The 19,238-nt window shown below is 46.5% G+C and overlaps 1 protein-coding gene across 2 annotated transcripts; it reads right to left on the bottom strand.

Annotated features, from left to right (window-relative positions):
• Positions 1-4,803: 4,803 nt before the first annotated feature.
• On the bottom strand, positions 4,804-19,172 carry CLCN6 (chloride voltage-gated channel 6; the record flags this gene model as incomplete). 2 transcript variants are annotated; one of them, XM_080358666.1, is made up of 23 exons in its annotated part: positions 4,804-4,884; positions 6,148-6,273; positions 6,928-7,035; positions 7,726-7,882; positions 8,674-8,831; positions 9,410-9,596; positions 9,913-10,019; positions 10,159-10,318; positions 10,431-10,584; positions 10,928-11,051; positions 11,433-11,559; positions 12,164-12,330; positions 12,594-12,707; positions 13,239-13,371; positions 13,992-14,050; positions 14,159-14,226; positions 14,829-14,955; positions 15,188-15,294; positions 15,679-15,745; positions 16,438-16,503; positions 17,058-17,123; positions 18,195-18,254; positions 19,089-19,172. In XM_080358666.1, the coding sequence occupies 23 exons, from the start codon at positions 19,170-19,172 to the stop codon at positions 4,804-4,806; spliced, it is 2,607 nt and encodes an 868-aa protein (XP_080214792.1). The 2 variants fall into 2 exon arrangements, with proteins under 2 accessions (XP_080214792.1, XP_080214793.1); XM_080358667.1 differs by lacking the exon at positions 17,058-17,123.
• Between the last annotated feature and the right edge of the window lie 66 nt (positions 19,173-19,238).

Genomic DNA, 19,238 nt, shown 5'->3' with positions numbered 1-19,238 from the left:
CCAGTCAAGCAAAACTTGCATAGACACTGTAAATTGTCCCTCCCTGTCAGCCCCTCAAGGCACAAAACACTAATGAGTGCAGTGGAATGTGCTAAAAACGGTAAGAAGAGTTGGCGCAGCCTGACCTAGAGCCAGGTGGGTCCAGTATTAACAGCAAGCCAGTTCCCGGTGGAATAAGTCTGTATCGGCTTGCAGACAGCATGTTAATAGACCCTGCGGTCTGGGAGAACCTAATTGTGAGCAGGCAATCTAGGAAAAAAGCATCTCTGCGGCTGGATTTTTACTGCTACTCCCATAAACACAGTGAGCTGTAAAGCTCCCCCAGGGAAATCTCACAGCCAGGTCAGAGTAAGACTGCACGCAGAAACGAGCACTTGGAAAAGCTGAATGAGAGAAACTCACATTCGTTCTGCAGGTAACGAGCATCACCCCCAAGGACAAGCAAAGCTACCGGTGTGGTTGTGAGAGCTGGATCAGAGAGCAGGAAACAGTGCTGGGAACAGCCAGTCCCAAACACGCAGACTAAACCAAGGACATCCGAAAGTGAAGCATCTCTCTAGAGCTCCATGTGTTACTTTCTGAAGAGGGTACAGACTGTGGCCCAGAGGGCACATATAGGAAACACAAAAGGCTCTACTGGGAGCTGGCTTCCAGCAAAGCCAGAAATTTCAGCCTGTGGGTGCAGACATGAAGGATCTTGGAGCCAGCTAGCAAATTAATTCATTAATCATGTGTGTCACAGAACAGCCGCATGCACTGGGACCCAGCAGTACCAATGGCAAATGCCACAGCTCTGCTCTTCACCAGGGGTCAGCAGGCTGACCTTTCCAGCAGGGGAACAAAAGAGGCACAAGGGGTCACCACAGCATGGGCTGCATGACGTGTTCATGCTCCACCTTACCTTGCAGCAGCTTGGACTTGTGTTTGTGGCTCAAAAGACTCTAAAAGACAGTCCTGTTGTCCCATATATAAACCAGGTGCTAACCTGACAGCCTTTTATTTCTTCCGCTGTTGCTGTCAAAGAGAGCTAATGCAGGTTACGTTCCAGGTAGCTATTCAGCACTGAGCATGGGGCAGGGTCCTGAAATCCTGCCCTCCTCCACCCCATCAGACAGCAGAGTGCTTTATAAACCTCAAGCAACCCCCCCAACACAGCACCCAGGATGTATCGAAGTGCTATCGTGCTAAGGAAGGAATATCTCAGTGAGATCAGATAAGGACTAGGCTAATACCCTCCATCCAGCTCTAATGATACTTGCTACCTCCTGCAAGGCCAGACTTCAGACTTGCTTCCTAACAGCTTCTGGCAGTCACCCTGACTGGCAGCGCATAATTCAGCAGCTTTATTTCCTTTGAAACGCAGTAATTACACTGTAAGACATGAGCCTCTTCTAGAAAATGGTCTGGTTGGTGTGTTTCACAGTGAGAAGGAAAACACTAGAGTGAAAGAAAAAGGCAGGATAAGACCACAAGATGGGCTCTTGGACCTCACTGCTGGCAACCAGAAACAGTCTTCGGTCCTTTTTATTGATTGCTTGTAGTAGTTTGAGTTCTGCCTCTCCAATCATCCTATCTGGACAAAATTAATTAGTCTGACTGGTTCCTAACACATCAGCTCCCCCCTCAACAGTACAGCTTGCCCTTCATAAACAGGAGGTTATATAAAGCCTTGATTTTGTTTTCCTAGCGGCGGATTCCATCTGCGTTACATCCCACTGCCGCAGAGAAACGCTTCAGCACCCTGGACAACAAGAGCAGCTTTGTTCTCTGTTTCTCACAGGAGCGCAGCCATCCTCAGTTTCTCGCTATGTGTGCTGCGCATTACACACCTGTGTGTACACACACGCGCTAACGGAGGCAGCCTGGATCCTGTCAGTAAAGGAAAATAAAAATCTCACTGAACAACACTAAATTCTTCATGTCTTTCCTGAACCTACTGGGAAAAAGGTGGAAAGCAAGAGTTCTTGGGTAAGAAAAGCAGCAGTTGCCTCTAGCACCGTATGCACAATTCAGGTCTTTATTATATATTTGATAACTCCTTCATTTTTAACAGCTGTTGTGGGAGATCGTGGCACGGGAGTGGTCACAGCCTAAAGGATTATACTAATTCTTATCTTTGCCCAGCCTCAAAGCACCTTCTGCACAAACTGTTCTATCCAGACAGCTCATAAATACCAACTATTCATCTACCTCAAATAACGTTCTTGGATATTGCGATATTCTGCCAGTTTTATTATAACAAAGGGCAAAAATAAGACAACACTAGAAACATCAAAAGGCCTTGAAAGTGCTGAAGGAGACACACAAACATTTTACTCTCAGACATGTTATGGTTACATGAATATGTCCCAAGTGCCATAGTTCAAATAAAAATATATTCATAGAAATTTAAAAAAAATACCATTTATATACACTGTGGAATTAGCTTACATCATTTCATAACAAAAAAAAACAGTGCAAAAGAACAAATGGAAAGGTAAGTTGCTACCATTGGAATGGCTCACAGTTAAATTAACAATTCAAAACTGCATAATTAACACTGCACAGGGGAGAATGCCCCATACTACCCCCTAACTTTTGCCATCACTACTAATCCAGTTCTTTATTACTATTCCATTAGTGTTACTCTGAGTAAAAGGCTACAGGCACCTACGTTAGAAGTAAGTTTCTCGGTAAATCACTAAGCAACCAGAGCCAGAGTAGAAGCAGTTAGTGTGTTGTAAGAAAGGAACTCAGTGACCCAAGTGTGAGAACAAGATCAATTCAACACAAGCCCCTTTGCATCAGTCCTTAGCAGAAGGGAAATGCTTCATCTCCAAATGTCTGATGAACTTGTAGTTCCCTTTCTGCAGGCTACACTACAGTGATTGCACACCAAGATTTCCCTTTAAAGCAGCTGACAGGGTCACCCACCATCCTCACTTAAACCTTCTTTACTGAAGGAGTGAAAGGGGTGTGTTTTCCAGCTGAAACATTTCAGACAGACTCACCGGCAGAGCAGACAGCAGGCTGAAGGCAAGGGGCTTCATGGGGAAGCAGCTGGTATTCAGCCAAACCTTAAGATTTTTCAGCCTGTCTTCTCTGGATTGCCTAACTCCAGGCTCCAGTAGCGATGACAAGACATCCTGCAGCAAAATATACTGCTGCAGTTTGTGTACAGAAATAAAACAGGGCAGGACCAGCTCAAGACAAACAATCTAAGGAGCCCTATTCACGTGCAGGAAGAGAGAGAACCTTCCACACACAATCACTAAACACGAGCAAGAGGGAAAAGATTTGTCATGGAGAGACACAGGGCATCCTTGACAGGTGCTCTGACAGTATGGGATTGTTAATACCACATTAGAGTGATCTGACATCCCATTAAAACAGGATTCCTGGGACTTGTAACTGCCCACAAGCACAAATCCTGATTTCCTTCTGTCACAGCTCTCATCTAACTAGCTCCTTATGGCAGACAAAAGGTTAACTGGAGCACTCAGAGGCTGTGCAGAAGCTTTTCTGGGATACATTCCCCATGTTATTTGGCCCAGTCTCTTGGCTGAGAGAATGCTCTGTGCTTTATCAAGCCAATCAGCTCTGCAGCCCCTGGAGGCACAATGTTGGCTTCCCACTGAGGGTTATCTGTATGCAAAACTCAGGAGGGCAGGTGCCTGCCGGAACAATACAGGTGCTGGCCAGGATGGTACCTGCTAAAGCAGCGAACTGGCTGCAACTGGCTTCTAAGTGCTGATTTTGCCCTTACAGATATTCAGCTGTTACAGCTGCAAACATTATCCCAAGCATTTTTTAGAGCACAGACAGCCTCACTTATCACCCTGCAGCAGATCCTGCCAGTTAGTCACCAGCACCACATATCCCTCCTGGATGGCAGCCTGAAGTTACACCAGCTCCTCTCATGACACAGATAATTCAACCAAACCCAGAGACAGGGCATGAGCTCTATATGCCTCCAGAAAGCAACACTTCACCTCCCTGGTCTCCAGCTCTAGCTGGAAAGGTGTCCCAGGCTCTCACTGTTAGATCAGTACAAGGACAAAGTGCCTACAAATGCCAAGAAATGAAAGAGTGGCAGGGTAGTGACAAAGTGGAGTGCCACAAAGTGCCTTAGAAGAGTCTCTTACAGGGAGATAATAGCAACATCTAACAGGGAAAGATATTTCCCTTCTCTGAGATGCTCTGCACATGTATTAAATATTTATAATCCCAAACAGTAAGTGGAATTGAACTGTTTTGAACTCCTGATTTGCTGAGCTGCTCTCAAAAGTCAGCTGCTGTCAAAACCAGCACAGCAGAGACACTTGCCCATAAAAGAGGGGGAGAACTGCAAACTTCAGTATCTGCTCTCAGCCTCAACAGCGACCCTCTTCTCACACAAATAAGGCAACAGTTGCAGGAACAAGGGAGGAAAAGGGAGACATACAGGAGGACAGGAAAAAGATGCTGCAGTTCTCTGCACGGGACACAGTGGAGCTAGACCGTTCTTTACCCCAAGCCTTAAAAAAAACCCAGACAAACAGACAGTGTCAGGATATCTGATGAAAGGAGACAACCAGGGCAGAGGAAAACAAAAATCCTGGATCAAGAGTGGTCAAACCAAGTGCCTGAGACCAATCAACAGCTTTGGGCTCAGGCAGCTCCTCTATTTCTCTGGCTAGCAAGATGCTTTCCAGCTCCCCAAGCTTGATATGCATGTGAGAAGCCAAACGGCAAGTCCTGGGCCTTGTAGGGTCCAAGCAGAATGTGAGCGCATGTGCAGGCTTGGAAGAGGGAGGGAGCCACACCGACAGCGGGGCACGGGCATCAAATGGTCTGATAGTGTTGTCTCAGTCTTGCCTGCAGAAATTCGTGGGTCAGGTTGTGCCGAGTGATTATCCCAACAATCTTAAAGAGGAAAAAGAAAAAGACACAAGTCAGTATCATAGATGCGCCACTAAGAGACGTACGTGGTAGAGCCATTGTTCTTTACAACTCCCAAAAAAGAGGGACCGTGCAAGCAGCTCTTGACCAATGCTGAGTGAGAGTGGGTTCAAGTTCAAACCTTGCCAAAGCAACACCCCTCCCTCTCCCAGCACTTATCTACAGGAAAGACACTGCTTTAACTACACAAAAACAGCTTAACTGCTGCTGTCATGTCTAGACACAGCAGTAGTTACTCCTGTCTAGGATGGGAAATCCTGTCCATGTTAGACAGCACACAGATGTAATTAAATCCTTTGGAAAGTGAAAACTGTAGTCAGAAATAACAAAGCTCTCTCATTAGAGACATTTCTGGTGTGTCACATGCATGACTGCAGATAGCTTGTACCAGATACATTCTGGGAAGCTCTAAAACCAAAACAGGGAAATGATAAAGCTAAGTGGTGACTGCACACTGCCCATCACTAGCTGGCAGCTCACAAAAGCGACCCTCACCCAGTCTGCTGGGGAAACAGTCAAACCACGTGTTTCAGCTAACGAAACACCTCAGTGATTTTACACATTGAGAGAGTTTAGAAGTAGGCTGCTCTCTAGTACTGCAAGAGCATCTTGTACTAAGCATGGAACGAGTCAACATCTCATGTTTTCAAGCAACAGGTTCTGCCAAGTAGCTATTAGAACACCCAAGAGGCAGAAAAGGCACTGCTGCCCCACAGGGACACACCAGTTCAGGCTTAAAGAGCAACAGTTTCTCATTTTGTTTATAGGAAGTTACTGACACCTACTGACTATTCCTGAACACTGTAGATGCAACGAGACATGTACAGTGAATCAAGTGCAAACTATTCAGAGCAGAAAGCAAGTTCCCTTCTAGCAGAAAAACCTCCTGCCCCAACACACAGAAAATTCTGCTCTTGGCCTTGAATAAGGCCACCAAAGATGAAGCCAAATTAGCAGACTCTGATGAGTTCAAGGCTGTGCACCTGAGACAGGATAAAGATTGCATGTCTTGCCCTTTGCAGGAAAAACAGGCTTGGACCCAAAAGATGGTGTCAGAGTCAGAGTAACCAACACTGCTTCAGGGCCTTAGGAAAATCACATTCTGGTTTCTTCAAAGCATTTTTCTTTGATATTAAAAGAGATCTTAATTCTATCAAAGGTGGAAAGCATTGCAACAAACACAGTGGCTTCCTTGCTCAGCCAAGACAAAATGGAATAAGGACTCACCTCTCCAACCGCGTTCACAACCGGTAAATGTCGGAGCCCCATTGTCCTAAACAGGTTGAAGACTTGTGACACATGAGTGTTTGGAGAGACAGCAAAGGGTGATGGGTTCATGTATGGAGTGACATCCTGAGAAAGAAAAACAATTCTTTACAAGTCACATTTTCACTGTCTCCGAGAATCACTAACAAGCAATTCCTACAGCTCCTCCAAGGCACTGATCTCTGGACAGGGTATTAGACTGTGGGCATCTTTACTTTCTCCACAAATACAGAATTATTTCAGGAACCCGAATTTGTCACAGTTTGTTTGAACTTTGTAACCTGAGACCTTAAGAGCCCAATGCTGCAGAAAGCCCCTCAGCAGGATAAATGTGGGTCCATGAAAACAAGAATGTATATTTAAAAAGTATTTTGGCCTACACAGCAACCTGCCTGTCACAAAGACAATGACAGGCTTGCCACTGACTGAGCTGCCAGCACAGAGTTCCAAACAGATATCAGCAGTCTGCCTGTCTGATCTCACTCGGGCAGGAGTCTAACCTAGAAGGATGTTAAATGAGACAGGCAACACCTTATTCTGAAAGTAAAGCACCTGTGTGCGATGTTACCTCATAGCAGGATTGATTTCCACATGCAAACAAGGCTGGCTGAATGCATGAGAAATACAGAATGTTGGTCACTGCACCCAGGGACTTACACACGCCCTCAGCTTTTGTTAAAGGCTCGGGACAGTCTTAAACATATATCAGGAAACACTGTCGCTCTGCGGTGCATCTCTTACCACTATCATGCGAGGGTTCAACAACGTGAGGTCCAGGTCATGGATATCTGGATAGCGGGGGTAATCCTCTGACATCTCTGCATGGGACAGACGAGGCTGACTCGCACTCTGCAATTAAAACAAATCCCACTGAACCAATGTCTTGCAAGCAGCACAGCAAACGGTGCCGCACAATCGCTCACGCAGATCTCCTTCTCCCATGCCCACACACACAGCTTCTGCAGAGGGGCTCCTAGCAGCTCACCTCAGAACACAGCAGTGTGAGCCCAAACCCATACAAATATTTAGCTGAGAGAGCATGGGTTCTGCTCTCCAACCTCTGACAGACCTACACTCAACACTGGAGGGCAGCAACAAATCAGCCTCATGGAAGACAGGCCTCAAAACCAAATGTTCATACTCATCTCAGCCATACAGCTGATACTCTCCTGGAAAGACCTTGGCACACAGCAGTAAAGACACAGTATGCACGGCTGGTTGCTCTGTGTTTCATATCTGCCCTCCATTCACCAGTTCTGACAGGATTGCACCTTTATGCAACAAACGGGTCTCTTGGTTTATTTTTTAAACAGTCTGCCCTCTTTTCCTGAGGGTGCTTAAACAAAAATTAAACTCTCTTTATTCTAGACCTGCAAGGGAGAATTTACATTATCCATCTTCAGCTTTTAAAACACAGATGCATTCTTTAAAGTCTAAAAATAGGTAAATTCTTTTTGGCAGCCGATAAATATTGTTCCCAGCCTTCTCGGCCAAGAAGGTGGGGTGTCTCTGCTACAATTAATGATTATGAAGACTCACCGACTGGCTCTCAGAGTAACAAACACCCCTGACGAGGAGGGTGACCAGCTGTGAGCGCAAGATCAAGCCATGGAAGGTCAAAGGTCTGAAGCGTTCCTCCATGGTCCACTCCTCACTGGGAGACTGGTCAGGGTACAGGTTGGGGTAGGGAGTGTATCTGTAACAGATTTAACATGTTATAAGCTGTGTGAACTTAAGGAGAGACATATACCCCCACCACAAAAACAGCTATTTCAGCTCTTTGCAACCCTCTGAACATTTCAGGGGCTCTTGGTAGAGACAAGTAAGTCTTTTCTCCACCAAACAAAATAGCAGAGAGGGGTCAAGAGCCATTACTATGAGCAGAGTATGACAACAGCAGCAGAATTGAGACAGTCTCCTAGCCCTCAACTTTAAATCACTTGCTACTGAAGCAATTTTCAGTGCCAAATTACTCCGATTCTAACAAAAGCTGAAGCATCTGTCAAAACATCAGGGTCAAGACTCCACTCATAAGCATCACAAGCACTAGGGTAGAAACTGATTCACTAGACTGGGCATCTGCTGGCAACAACTGTAATCCAAGCCTGGTGACTCAGCCCAGTTACCAGAAAGGTGGTATCAGTATTATGGCACCAGGACTTTAGCTCCTCTGAGAAGTGAGCTTTGCAGAGACCTCTGGTTTCTGCAGACAAGAGGATATTGATTTCTACAGACAAGATATTTCCCCAGGTATTCTATCCTTTCGCAGAAATTAACAGGTTGGATATCATCAAGCCTTCAGCCTAGGAACTCGAGTCACAGGCGTGAGTCCCAGCACCACCTGATGAGACCTGACAAGTCACCTCTAAATCTCACATACTAGCACTGTTTCCTCTGACACAGGAATGACAGATAAAGCATCACAACACATATCTCAACATATGGAAACACCCTGTTTCCATATATTTGGGCCTACCAGGATCTCACCTTCTCTCTAGCATCTGCTGCAGCAGATCCTCCTTCTCTGGTGGCTCCTCCGTTGCTATGTGGTCATCACACATGTTACGCAATTCACTTGACGGGTAGGATTTCATGGACTGACTGCGCTTGCGCTGCTCTCCGGCTCGGGTGAGGATGCTTGATTTCTGGATACAAGAAACAATTTTCACATACTAAGCAGGTCAACAGTTATCCAAGAGCAACTATGAACTATTTGATCGCAGCTTTATGTCACCAGATAAGGTTTTTCTTAGTCAGTGCTGCTGCAGGACTGTACCCCCTTGGGCAGAGAACCTGGACTTTAGGAACTCAGGCACCCTTTTTCACTAGAACACAAGCACATTTCTTATTCACTCTGATCTTACAGTTTCCCAAGAGACTAAAACATCTGTCTCACTACCCCTCCTGCAAAGGGGAGAAGTATTTAGGCATCTACTACTGATCTCAATGGTCAGTTTAGAATTTCAGTGCCAAATCCAAACTTTTTCCATGTCTGTCCTAAAACAGGTTACTTAGTTTTCTTAACTTCCAGATATAGTAACATAGCTCAGTCTGCTGCCTTTGCCATGACCCAGAGAACAGAATGAAATTGAGTCCTTGAAAATTCTGTGTTGTAGCAGGTGATTATCTCTGACCTGAATTCTGCTCTGACAAAAGAAAGGGCCTTCCACCTGCAAAACAAAGCTCTTCAACCCTTCAACTTATCAAACAAGCAACTTTTTACCTTGAATTTGATGTTGTTACTTATCAGCTGATTTCCCTTCATGAACTCCCTCTCATTGCCCCGGTTCTCAGTCACTACAGGGAAGGCATGATGGACAGTCGTGCGCAGGATGCTAACGAGGGACTGGATCCTGGTGTGCGGGTAGACATATGTCAGGTTGGGTTCCATGATGTCACTGGCTCGTAGTCTGAGGAAACAGAAATCCAAGATTGCTGAATGCATCATGTCAGCGACAGAAGGTTGCTGATGGACAAACAAACAAACCCCGTCCCCAAATGAGATCCTAAAGGAGTCTGCTGCAATTTAATTCTGCCAGCTCCTTATTCCTGTGTGCTTGATTTTTTTTTTAACATAACATTGCATCAATGATGCACTACAGGCTCTCAGAGCAGCCAGATTTGTGTGAGATGAAGCATCATCCCTCTGCATTACAACATTAATTTCTGAGCAAAAGCCCTACTACAAACTCTAACCCACAGCCCTGCCAAGCAGAGCAGTCTTACTTATCCATTTCCACCTCTGTTTCCCACTCCAGAAGTGGCACTCCTCGCAAGTTCACGTGGATGTCATAGATGCCTTTGTTGAAAAAGTCTCCTGTCCATTTGGCTACCTGCAGAGCAAATGGAATGTACACTGAGCTGTTGCTTCAAGTACAAGACTCCTTGGCTTATTGGAGCCCTGGAGTGAACAGAGATTCAGGGCCAGCACATCTTCAAGCAGTCTGCAAGAAGCCAGAACACTGCACTCACCATGAGGGTGATCATTATTGGGAGGCCGTAGGTGATCTCGTTGGTCGATTCAATTAGGATGACAGTCAGGCTAATCGTCATGCGGACCACTCCTCCCAGGAATGCCGCCGCCCCAATCAGTGCAAAGGTTCCTGAGTAGATGTGATCCAGGCCGATGTAGCTAGGGTGAAACACAGAGCGCAGAGGTTAGAATAACCCCAGAGCTCACCGAGTGTCTGCAGCACATTTCTCTCTCTCTCTCACACACACACACACACACACTTTCAATGCACCTTTTGAGGAGGTTGGCGACCAGACGTCCGAAGGCAGCCCCACAAAGTAGTGATGGCACAAAAAGACCACTGGGCACAGAGATCCCGTATGTCCAGCAGGAGAGTAAGAAATAGAGAAGGAAGAACAAGGACAGTGTGACTGGGCTGAAAGTACCTGCAACACAAGAAGAATCATGACTAAAGGGACACAGGTCTGTTGGACAAAGACAGTAGTCTTGCACCATCCACCCCTCAGCTCACAGCAAGCTCATCTCACAACAGCTACTCAGTCTCCCAGTCCAAACACACAAGAGGAAAATGAGCAAGTGAAAAAGAGAAGAAAAGCAGGCCTTTTTTCTCCATGGAGGAGGCTTTCACCTATTGTACAAGCAATCCCCCAGAGCTGTGAAAGCCTGAAGATGCTCTTGGCCTTGTGGTTCTTATGACAAGGCTGTTTCAAGCAAGATGAAGCTCTTGAGCCTAAACACAGGATGGGATACTGTCTCCTAGTTACTCACCGTCCTGGTGGAAGAGCTGCAAGATGGCTGACTCCTGAGGGTTGAAGAAGAGTGTGGCCATGTCATTGTAAGTTTCATTTGGGCAAAAAAAAGTTTTGATGCTTGAATTCACATCCTCTGACATGCCCTAATGCAAGACACAAAGACACTAAGAGTTAAAATCCCCTCTCTCCCACATTAGCCTTTATGCAGAGTGGGAGCAACCCTTCCACACACACACAGGGCTGCCAGCCCACACTTTGGGAAATTCAGATCAAACATCAGCAGCAGAGATGAGGCCTGGAACATCATTGGGCTCCCTGATTCACAGCTGAGCTGCTTCACCAAGGTAAGACAGTACAAAGGGCAGCTTTCATTATTGCCCTAAGCTCCTGCAACTGTCTGTAGGCTTCCACTGAAGTTCTGCTATGTACTGCATGCTGTCAAAAGCTCGTTATGTGCCTGCGCTTCTCTGGAGGGTGAACAATATGACAGGGACGTATAATCTTCACAGAAGATCCCTCACCTGCAGGTTCAGAGTGTCATTGCCACTGTGACTGTTGGAAGACATCTGCCGGCATTCCCCCAGAACCATGGAGGCTACAAAGACCACGAGCGTGGTAGTCAAGGACACCAGCAGGCTCTCCAAGACTCTGCAAGTACACAACAGAAACCACACGCTGAAGCCACACTCAGCCCTGTAACCCAGTCGCAGCTCCGCACGTGACTTTGATGAGGCTGCAAGAACAAGTAGTCACCACAGCTTAACACCAGAAGCAGGAGACTCTGTAAGTCAAGCTGAATTATTACTTGGATGCCAGGGATTGCATTAACTCCCCTTTTTAATTGCCTGTCCCAAAAAGGAGCTATTTCTGCCCAGAGAACACATAGCAGTCATGTATAAAAAGCCACAGGGAAGGGTCCAGTGATGAGGATGTTCACATGGAAATGATGTTCTATAGATCCTTGCAGGGCAGAAGTCTAGACAGGACTAGACAGGTTGATACATAGCCCTTGTAAGGGGTTGCAGCTTTCTCTGTACGACCAGAGTAATTACAAAAATGCAGAGGGGCTGTAACATCTGGCTTCTGGCGTTCACTTCTAAGTTCTATGGAGGCTTTACTTTGTGATTTCAAAAAGAAGAGGTCTGGGATTTTCTCCAATTGCACTCTCTAGGTCTCCTAGCTTGATGTTTTTGCTTTGTGACAGTGAATACAGATCACAGATCCCCGCACAAACTCAAGAAAGCACAAATACCTGACCAGCTTTGGCTTGGGATGCACGTTCCGCATGCGATACTTTGCAAGTCTCTTGTTCAGGCAGTTGAAGGTGGCTCCGAGAAGGCCTCCTACAATCCCCATAAGAACGAAGAAGCCCAAGTCCACAGCTGTCCAGAGGTGGCATTTCTTATCAGACTCTGAGCACTATGTGCAGAAAACCATAAAAATAAGCATTACAGTTGCTGCTGCAATTTTCTACTAATGCTTCTGTCCCCACAGCAGGAGACTTTCAGCAGCTGTGGCCAAAGGGGAACAATTCTGTCTTAGGCTATCAATGTATTTCAGCTAAGTATCAGCTGCCTTTCACTGAAATATAAGCATGCATCACAAAAAAAAAGCTACCAGAAAGAAACATTGAACTGACAAGAGACTGGAGTGGGAGTGGAAATAACAACACTAAATCTTACCTTGAACTCCCCAAAGTTCAGCAGCCCAGGGAGCTGGAAAGACCCCCAACTTCCAAACTGAATCCCAGAGCGGAAGAAATTCAGGGTGAAGGTGGCAGCCATGGAACAGAAAAGCTGAAAAAGTTAAAAAAAAAAAGTGAAGAACTGAACACTCCAAAATTAAGACTGGCACAGTCAGCTCTTTAAGACTCACACCTGGGGAAGAGAAACTCAGAGCCTTCTCAAGCTTCAAGAAAATAGCCCTACTGAGGTTTAACACATTCCCTGCTACAAAAGACAGCAGGGCTAGAATGGACCCCTATAATAATCTGATTTGGTTTCCCACACAAGAAATCAGGAATTTCTAGCACCTGCCTTCTCTGTCTGCTCCCAAAGGACTGGGCTGCAAAGAGCCCAGGCACAAAAGCCCTTTTGCCCAGTCACACTAAATCTGCTGCCTGCAGAGCTGCTCCACAGTTCCACATGGTACCAGACTAATCCCTGCTCTTGGTCCATAGTAATTCTGAAGCACTCAGAGAAGGGAAACTCTCTCCTGCCATGAGAGCTCAGGAGGAGACACAGGATAATCTGAATGCCCTCAGGGACAAGCCCTCCCAAAGATCCAGCTCAAAGAGACACACAGAAAGAGCTGGGGTCACCACTCACCACTTTCCATGTAAGTCCCTGGTTCCAGAAGGAGGAACCTTCTTCCAGGCTGAAAAGAGTGCCTCCAATTGGGGCTCCAAAGGCAGCCGCAACCCCCGCAGCAGCTCCAGCAGACACAAAATCCCTTTTATCCCTGAAATGAAGAGGAAAACAATCTCAGTTTAGCAAAGTAGAGCTCTGGAGGTGCTTGGGTTCTGCAAAATAAGAGACCATTCCCATTACAGATATATCCCAGGGATACAGGAGTGACAGCTGGGAGAAGTGCTGGCCATGGCAGGTAATGCCATTTATTCAACAAGTCATTGCAGCATCATGCTCTTTCTTTAGAGCACCAATACAGAGCAAAACTCTGATACTACAGCCCTGTATATGAAGAACCATCCCAAATTGCAGGGCTCCAGTATCACTTGATAGAATTACAAAGAGGGAAGGGCAAGATCTCTGTAGCATATCTTGGTCTCAAGGGGTGAGTAACTGAGCTTGTTCCCAACAATGAGGCCATTTAACCATTCAGATTAAAGGTTTTAAATGAGTTGAGATTTGTGGAGTAGTACAAGAGAACATCAGTGAACATGGAAACCAGAGCAGAGCAGCATGGAAGAGTCAAGTCCCAGTGTTGTTTTGCTGCAGAATGAAACTTCAGGACACCAGAGAGAAAATGAAAAACCAACTGACTGATTCATCCCAGCCCACCACCCTTCTCCCAAGGAAGTCTGCTGGCTCATCCTCCTCTACATCCTGGGTACACAGTACCTGTCACTGCGGAAATAGGGAAAGTTGAACTGGATCTTCCTCAAAGAGATGCTCTGAAACTACAAACAAAACAAAGATTTAGAACGACAGAAGATGGAAACTTACTCCTCATAGCACTCTTACAAAGCAGTGGCATGACCAGGCCAGTGACCCAGGCTAGCACTAACCTGTGGCAAACCCGCACCCACGACAGCACCACTGTGAATCATTGGACCCTCCTTCCCGACAAAAAGACCTGAAAAAACAGGACTGATGAGGCAACACAGTCTCACCCTGCCTCTCCCTTGCTGACAATGTCAGGAGAGATCAGCTCACCACTCCCACACCATGGCACAGCGCCCTGGGCCAAGCCGGCAGCTCTTCCCTTTCCCCTCGAGGTGAAGGAAGGTGCTGACCCCTGGTCCCACAATCCCCCAAATGTTTGTGAAGACCTGTACAGACTTGGCACTCCAACTGGGTGGAATTATTCCAAGACAGCTGTTACGAGGACTCTGAACTCTCCAGATTACTCTGCCCTGCTACCTAGAACATAACCTCCCCCAGGCTGCTCCAGACAAGGTGTTCTGGAGAATTCTCAGGTCTTCTTGGACTCAGCCATAAAGAAGCACTTCTGATCAGCCCACACAGAAAAGTACTTGTTCCCCCAACAGTTCTGATCCTTCTGTTTTCTACTCTATATGTGCATTTAGGGCTCATCGCTCTGCTCCAGCCCATCAAAATTATTTTACTGGACAGGCAGGAGAAGCCTTTTGCGCCCTACATACAGCAGGGACAGCATTTTTCACGCTTCAGCAATTCCTTACCCCAACAAGATCAAGACACCACAGCGTTTCTTACCTCCTGCCACACTAAAGAGCACTCCCATGGCTTTGCACACCACCGTCCGGAGACGCACCACCCCTGGAACCTTTACCCCGTTGAGGTAGCACTTAATTTCAGGGATTCCTGATCCAGCTGCTACAGGCTGCAGAAAAGAAACACTGATGCTGTGCGGCATTGTTTCCATAGCTAACCAACAATATCTCATCACAGAGCATAGCAAGGGATCAAGAGACCCTGCTTAACTAAATTAATTATCACTGTGAAGCTGGTTTGATGTCTTGGGGCAGAAAGCAATTCCGGCAAGAAGGAAACTTCCTACCCAGGACCCATGTGAGCATAAAGAAAAAGGAGCAGCAGTAGATCTCAAGTCTTACTTGGATCAGGACCAGAAGACTGGCAAGAAAAACGAAGGTCAAGTTGAAGCCCAGCAGCTCCAGCAAGGACAAGGCAAGACAGCCTTTCTCGGTGCATTCTTCCACCGCTGCAGAGATGGTCAAGGAAAGTAATGACGTTTGCCACACAACCATTCAGTACTGCCTGTGGGTCAGACTGGCATCAGGAGCCAAGCCTGTGATTCCTAATCCAGCCAGAGCACCAGTCAGGCTTCCTTTTCAGAGCTCAAGACTGAGCTACAAGGAAGGGAGAACATTCTTTCAGGGATTAGTCTTTGCCTATGTTCATGATACTGGAACCACTTCTTGGTTTCAAAGGCTGAATTACATAGGCAAGTTGAAAACTTGATTAATCATCAATAACATGACAGATGGCAGAAGTCCGAGTGTCAGCTGTTCTGAGCAAAATATGGCAACAGAAAGGAAAAGGTCACTTGAGTCTAACAGGAACCCACACATGAGGTAAAAGATACAGCTTTGTACAACCTGGAACTTGAGCTGGGTAAAGAGCCGTACGAAGAAATCCACAAAGAGGCCCACCTATCAAAAACAAGCGATCTGCCATCAGAAATTACTACAAACAAGTAACAAAGACCAGTGTCTAGTAAGTCCTACCAGAAGTACACACTCCTGGGAGGACAGAGGAAGAAGGCAAAAGAGGCATTGTTCAGAGTAAAGTAACTTCAGAAGCTCAGATCTGCTGCATCCCTTGTTCTCCCTGGGACGGACCCAACTTAGAATTCCTCCCAAAGAGCTGCATTTTGGAGCACTAATCTGGTAGCATTTTTAACACCCACAGCATACTTCAGGGGACAGAAGAATGCTGGTGTTTAATTGAGGCATACACTCAGCAAAGCTAATTTTCAAACGCTCTAGAAACATATGCAGCAAAACTAGTACTACCAAACACTAAAAAAATAAAGATCAACTGTAAATTAATATCCATTTTTATTAAGTGCTCACTTTGGACAAGTTTTTCTGTATGCAGAATTAAAGAATTTGCCAAAATACTTTGCAAAGAAAGCACAGTAAGATCTGAAAGAAAAAAAGGCTTCCTGGAAAATAATCTAGCAACAGCAAGCTATAATTCCCAAAAGACAACTCAAGCTACTAAGCTCTCCACTTCATGAAAGAGAACATTTTCTCCTCTTTATTCCTCAGCCATCAACTTCTAAACCATTCTTGCTTAGTCTCTTGAATTTTCATCATTCCCCAAACAGCATGACCCTTACCAGGCCTGTGCAGACTCCAATAGCAAAAACCATCACCCACTTCACTGCTTCATACCTCTGCGCTTTCTGTTGGGGAAGAGGATAAAAAATAAAAAGCCAAGTCAAAGCAACATAGAAATGGAGAACAGAAAAATGTGGTTTTGGGCTCCACAGCTCAGTTCCAGCTAGAGTGATAAATCAACAGAAGATGATGACAACAGCAAACTGAAAATAGGGAACTGAAAATGCTGAACATCTCCCTCACTTTAAACCTGAGGATCAGAACAGATGCTGGGAGCTATAATCTCCACATATATTTTTATTCTTTTCATAGAGACGTCAAGAAAGCGTAAGAATTTATTCCATAAAGAAGAAAAAACCCATAAAACTTCCTGCAGTGGAGAATATTTAGAATCATAGAAAGGTTTGGGTTGGAAAGGACCTTCAAATTTCATCTAGTCCAATCCCCTGGCCATGGGCAGGGACATCTTCACCCAGATCAGGTTGCTCAAAGCCCCATCCAACCTGACTTTGAACACTTCTGATGATGGGACATCTACAAGTTCCCTAGGCCAATTTCTCTGGGAAATGTCCACAGTTTTAGCTTTCAAGCTAATGAAAAAGAAAGAACAAGGTCCTACCTTGTTATCCATGCTCTCCAAAACTTCCAAGTAGGGGTCATTGATACAGCGATCATAATCCAAGCTCTGAAAGAATGCCAAAAGGTCAATTTAAGAGAATCAGCTCCAACAGATTGAGCAAAAAGCTACGGTTAGCAGACCTCGTTAAAGATTACAGAGGTCATTACTATCCCCACAGTAGGTTTTGCAAACAGTAGAAGAAAAAAAAACTCCTGGAAGCAACTTCATTCAAATATTTCCAGCAGAGCCAGACCCTGAGAATCAGGAAGTGAAGAAACAGACCAATTTCATTGCCCAAGCCGAAAGACATAGGGAACCAAACAGAAACATGACTGATTAATACAACTTTAAGTAAGTCACATCATATATATTTAGACTTTGCTTCTTAAAGTGCCTTCAATTTGACAGTGCAGGGGATAACATCAGATCTTTATATTTAACCTCTCCCTACAACAGAACACTAGATAAGAATTCCTCTCCAGATGAACAGCATCAATTCTGAAGCTTATCAGTGTAAGGAGTTCAAAGCAATACAGAGTTGTTTAGTTCTACTCACAAAGTACCACTTGCTTCTATCTACAACAACTTCACCTTTTCAAGCCAAGCAGTAACAGGCTGAACTGGTGAAACCCCTGCTGACAGCACCTGCTCTAAATAGCTCAGGGTCACCATACAGACATGCAAAAAGCAAAAGTCTCCTGTAAGAAGCAGGATCTGAAAGATGGGAAGATCTGCTGAGAGCCAGTATGGCAACAGACAGCGGTAAGGCAACAGCGACCAAGTCGCTACAGATATTTTCTACAGTCATGAGGAAACAAGATCACTAGAGCCTGTAAATCTCACATTTTAAAAAAGTGGAACAATATAGCAAACTCTGAAAATAAATTTCCTCAACAGGAGTCTGATTTGAGGAGTGGATGTTCAAGCTCTACTCACAGGGCTTTAACCCTGAAATGTATAATGATGATGAGCAGTTCTTCGCAAGTACAGCAACTCTTGGTATTTCTGTTGGTGCCAATACAATCTAACTAGTGATGCATTTTAAGTACCTGCCCCATTACAAAATCAAACAGATCAAAACCTGTCCGCAGTTCTTTTCACATCGATTTCACAAGCTACGATCAGTTAATTTCCCACCTCATAGTCTTTGCGTGGAAGAATCTCATCCTCCTCTTCATGAGTTTCTCCTAGGATTGTCTGCAAAACAAACATGGGAAAGGAAAATCAGCAGGGGAACAAATGCATGGACAGGTGCTCATGAATATCAGTGGCAGAGCCAAAGTTAAGGTAGGCTTATACCATGATTGCTTATAAAGTCAGAGCATGGATTACCAGACCACCACCAACCTTGAGGTAACTGTATAGGGCCTTACCTTAAAGCTTGCAACTTAGCAAGCATTCTATATGGGAGCTCCACACAGCATAGTACTAAACCCACATTCCAGCTACCATCACAACAGGTTACAGGGAAGCACAGGGCAGCAAACTTGCACAGACACCGTTCTTCTGCACCAGGCTGCTGGAGAGTCCCTGCCAGGGCCGCTCCCCTCTGACGGCTGCAATGGCTGCTGTGCCCGGAGGAGCAGCAGCACATGCTGGGACATCAGCCACAGGCGCTGGGACACCAGGCCCAACCAAAGCAAACACTGTCTGGGGTGCTGGCACAGCGCAGGCCGAGGCACTGGCAAAAGCGGCTGAGCTACGCGTCCAACACGAGAAAGAAGAGCAGGAACGGCTGAGGCCCTGGGCCGAACGTTGGCTGAGGTACCGGGGCCCAAAGCACCAGCTGGGGTACCGGCTGAGGAACCCTGAGGTGCTGGGCCGAGCAGCGGCTGAGCTATCAGCTGAGGAACCGGGCCGAGCACAGGCTGAGGCAGCGGCACCTGCAGCAGAGGCCCAGCGCCTTAGCAACGCCCAACGCCCCTCACAGCCGCCCACCCTCAGGCGCTCTCCAGAGCCCGCCGGGCCGGGCCCGGTGTCGGGCGCCGCCAGGAGCGGGGAGGCCGGGAGCGCGCGGGGCTGCGGCCGTACCAGCTCCTCGGGGGTGCGGCTCTCCCGCTCGCCGCAGCAGCGCGGGCAGCAGCAGCAGCACAGCCCGGTCCCGCATCCCGCCATCTTCCGCCGCCGCCCCGCCCCGGGCCGGCCCCACCCGCCGCGGCAGCCGCCGCCTGGCCCCGCCCC

The sequence above is a fragment of the Nesoenas mayeri genome (assembly GCF_963082525.1).
Source record: "Nesoenas mayeri genome assembly, chromosome: 24".
Lineage (NCBI taxonomy): Eukaryota > Metazoa > Chordata > Aves > Columbiformes > Columbidae > Nesoenas > Nesoenas mayeri.
The sequence above is the reverse complement of the archived record's forward strand: the minus strand, read 5'-3'. Positions and strand labels throughout refer to the sequence as shown.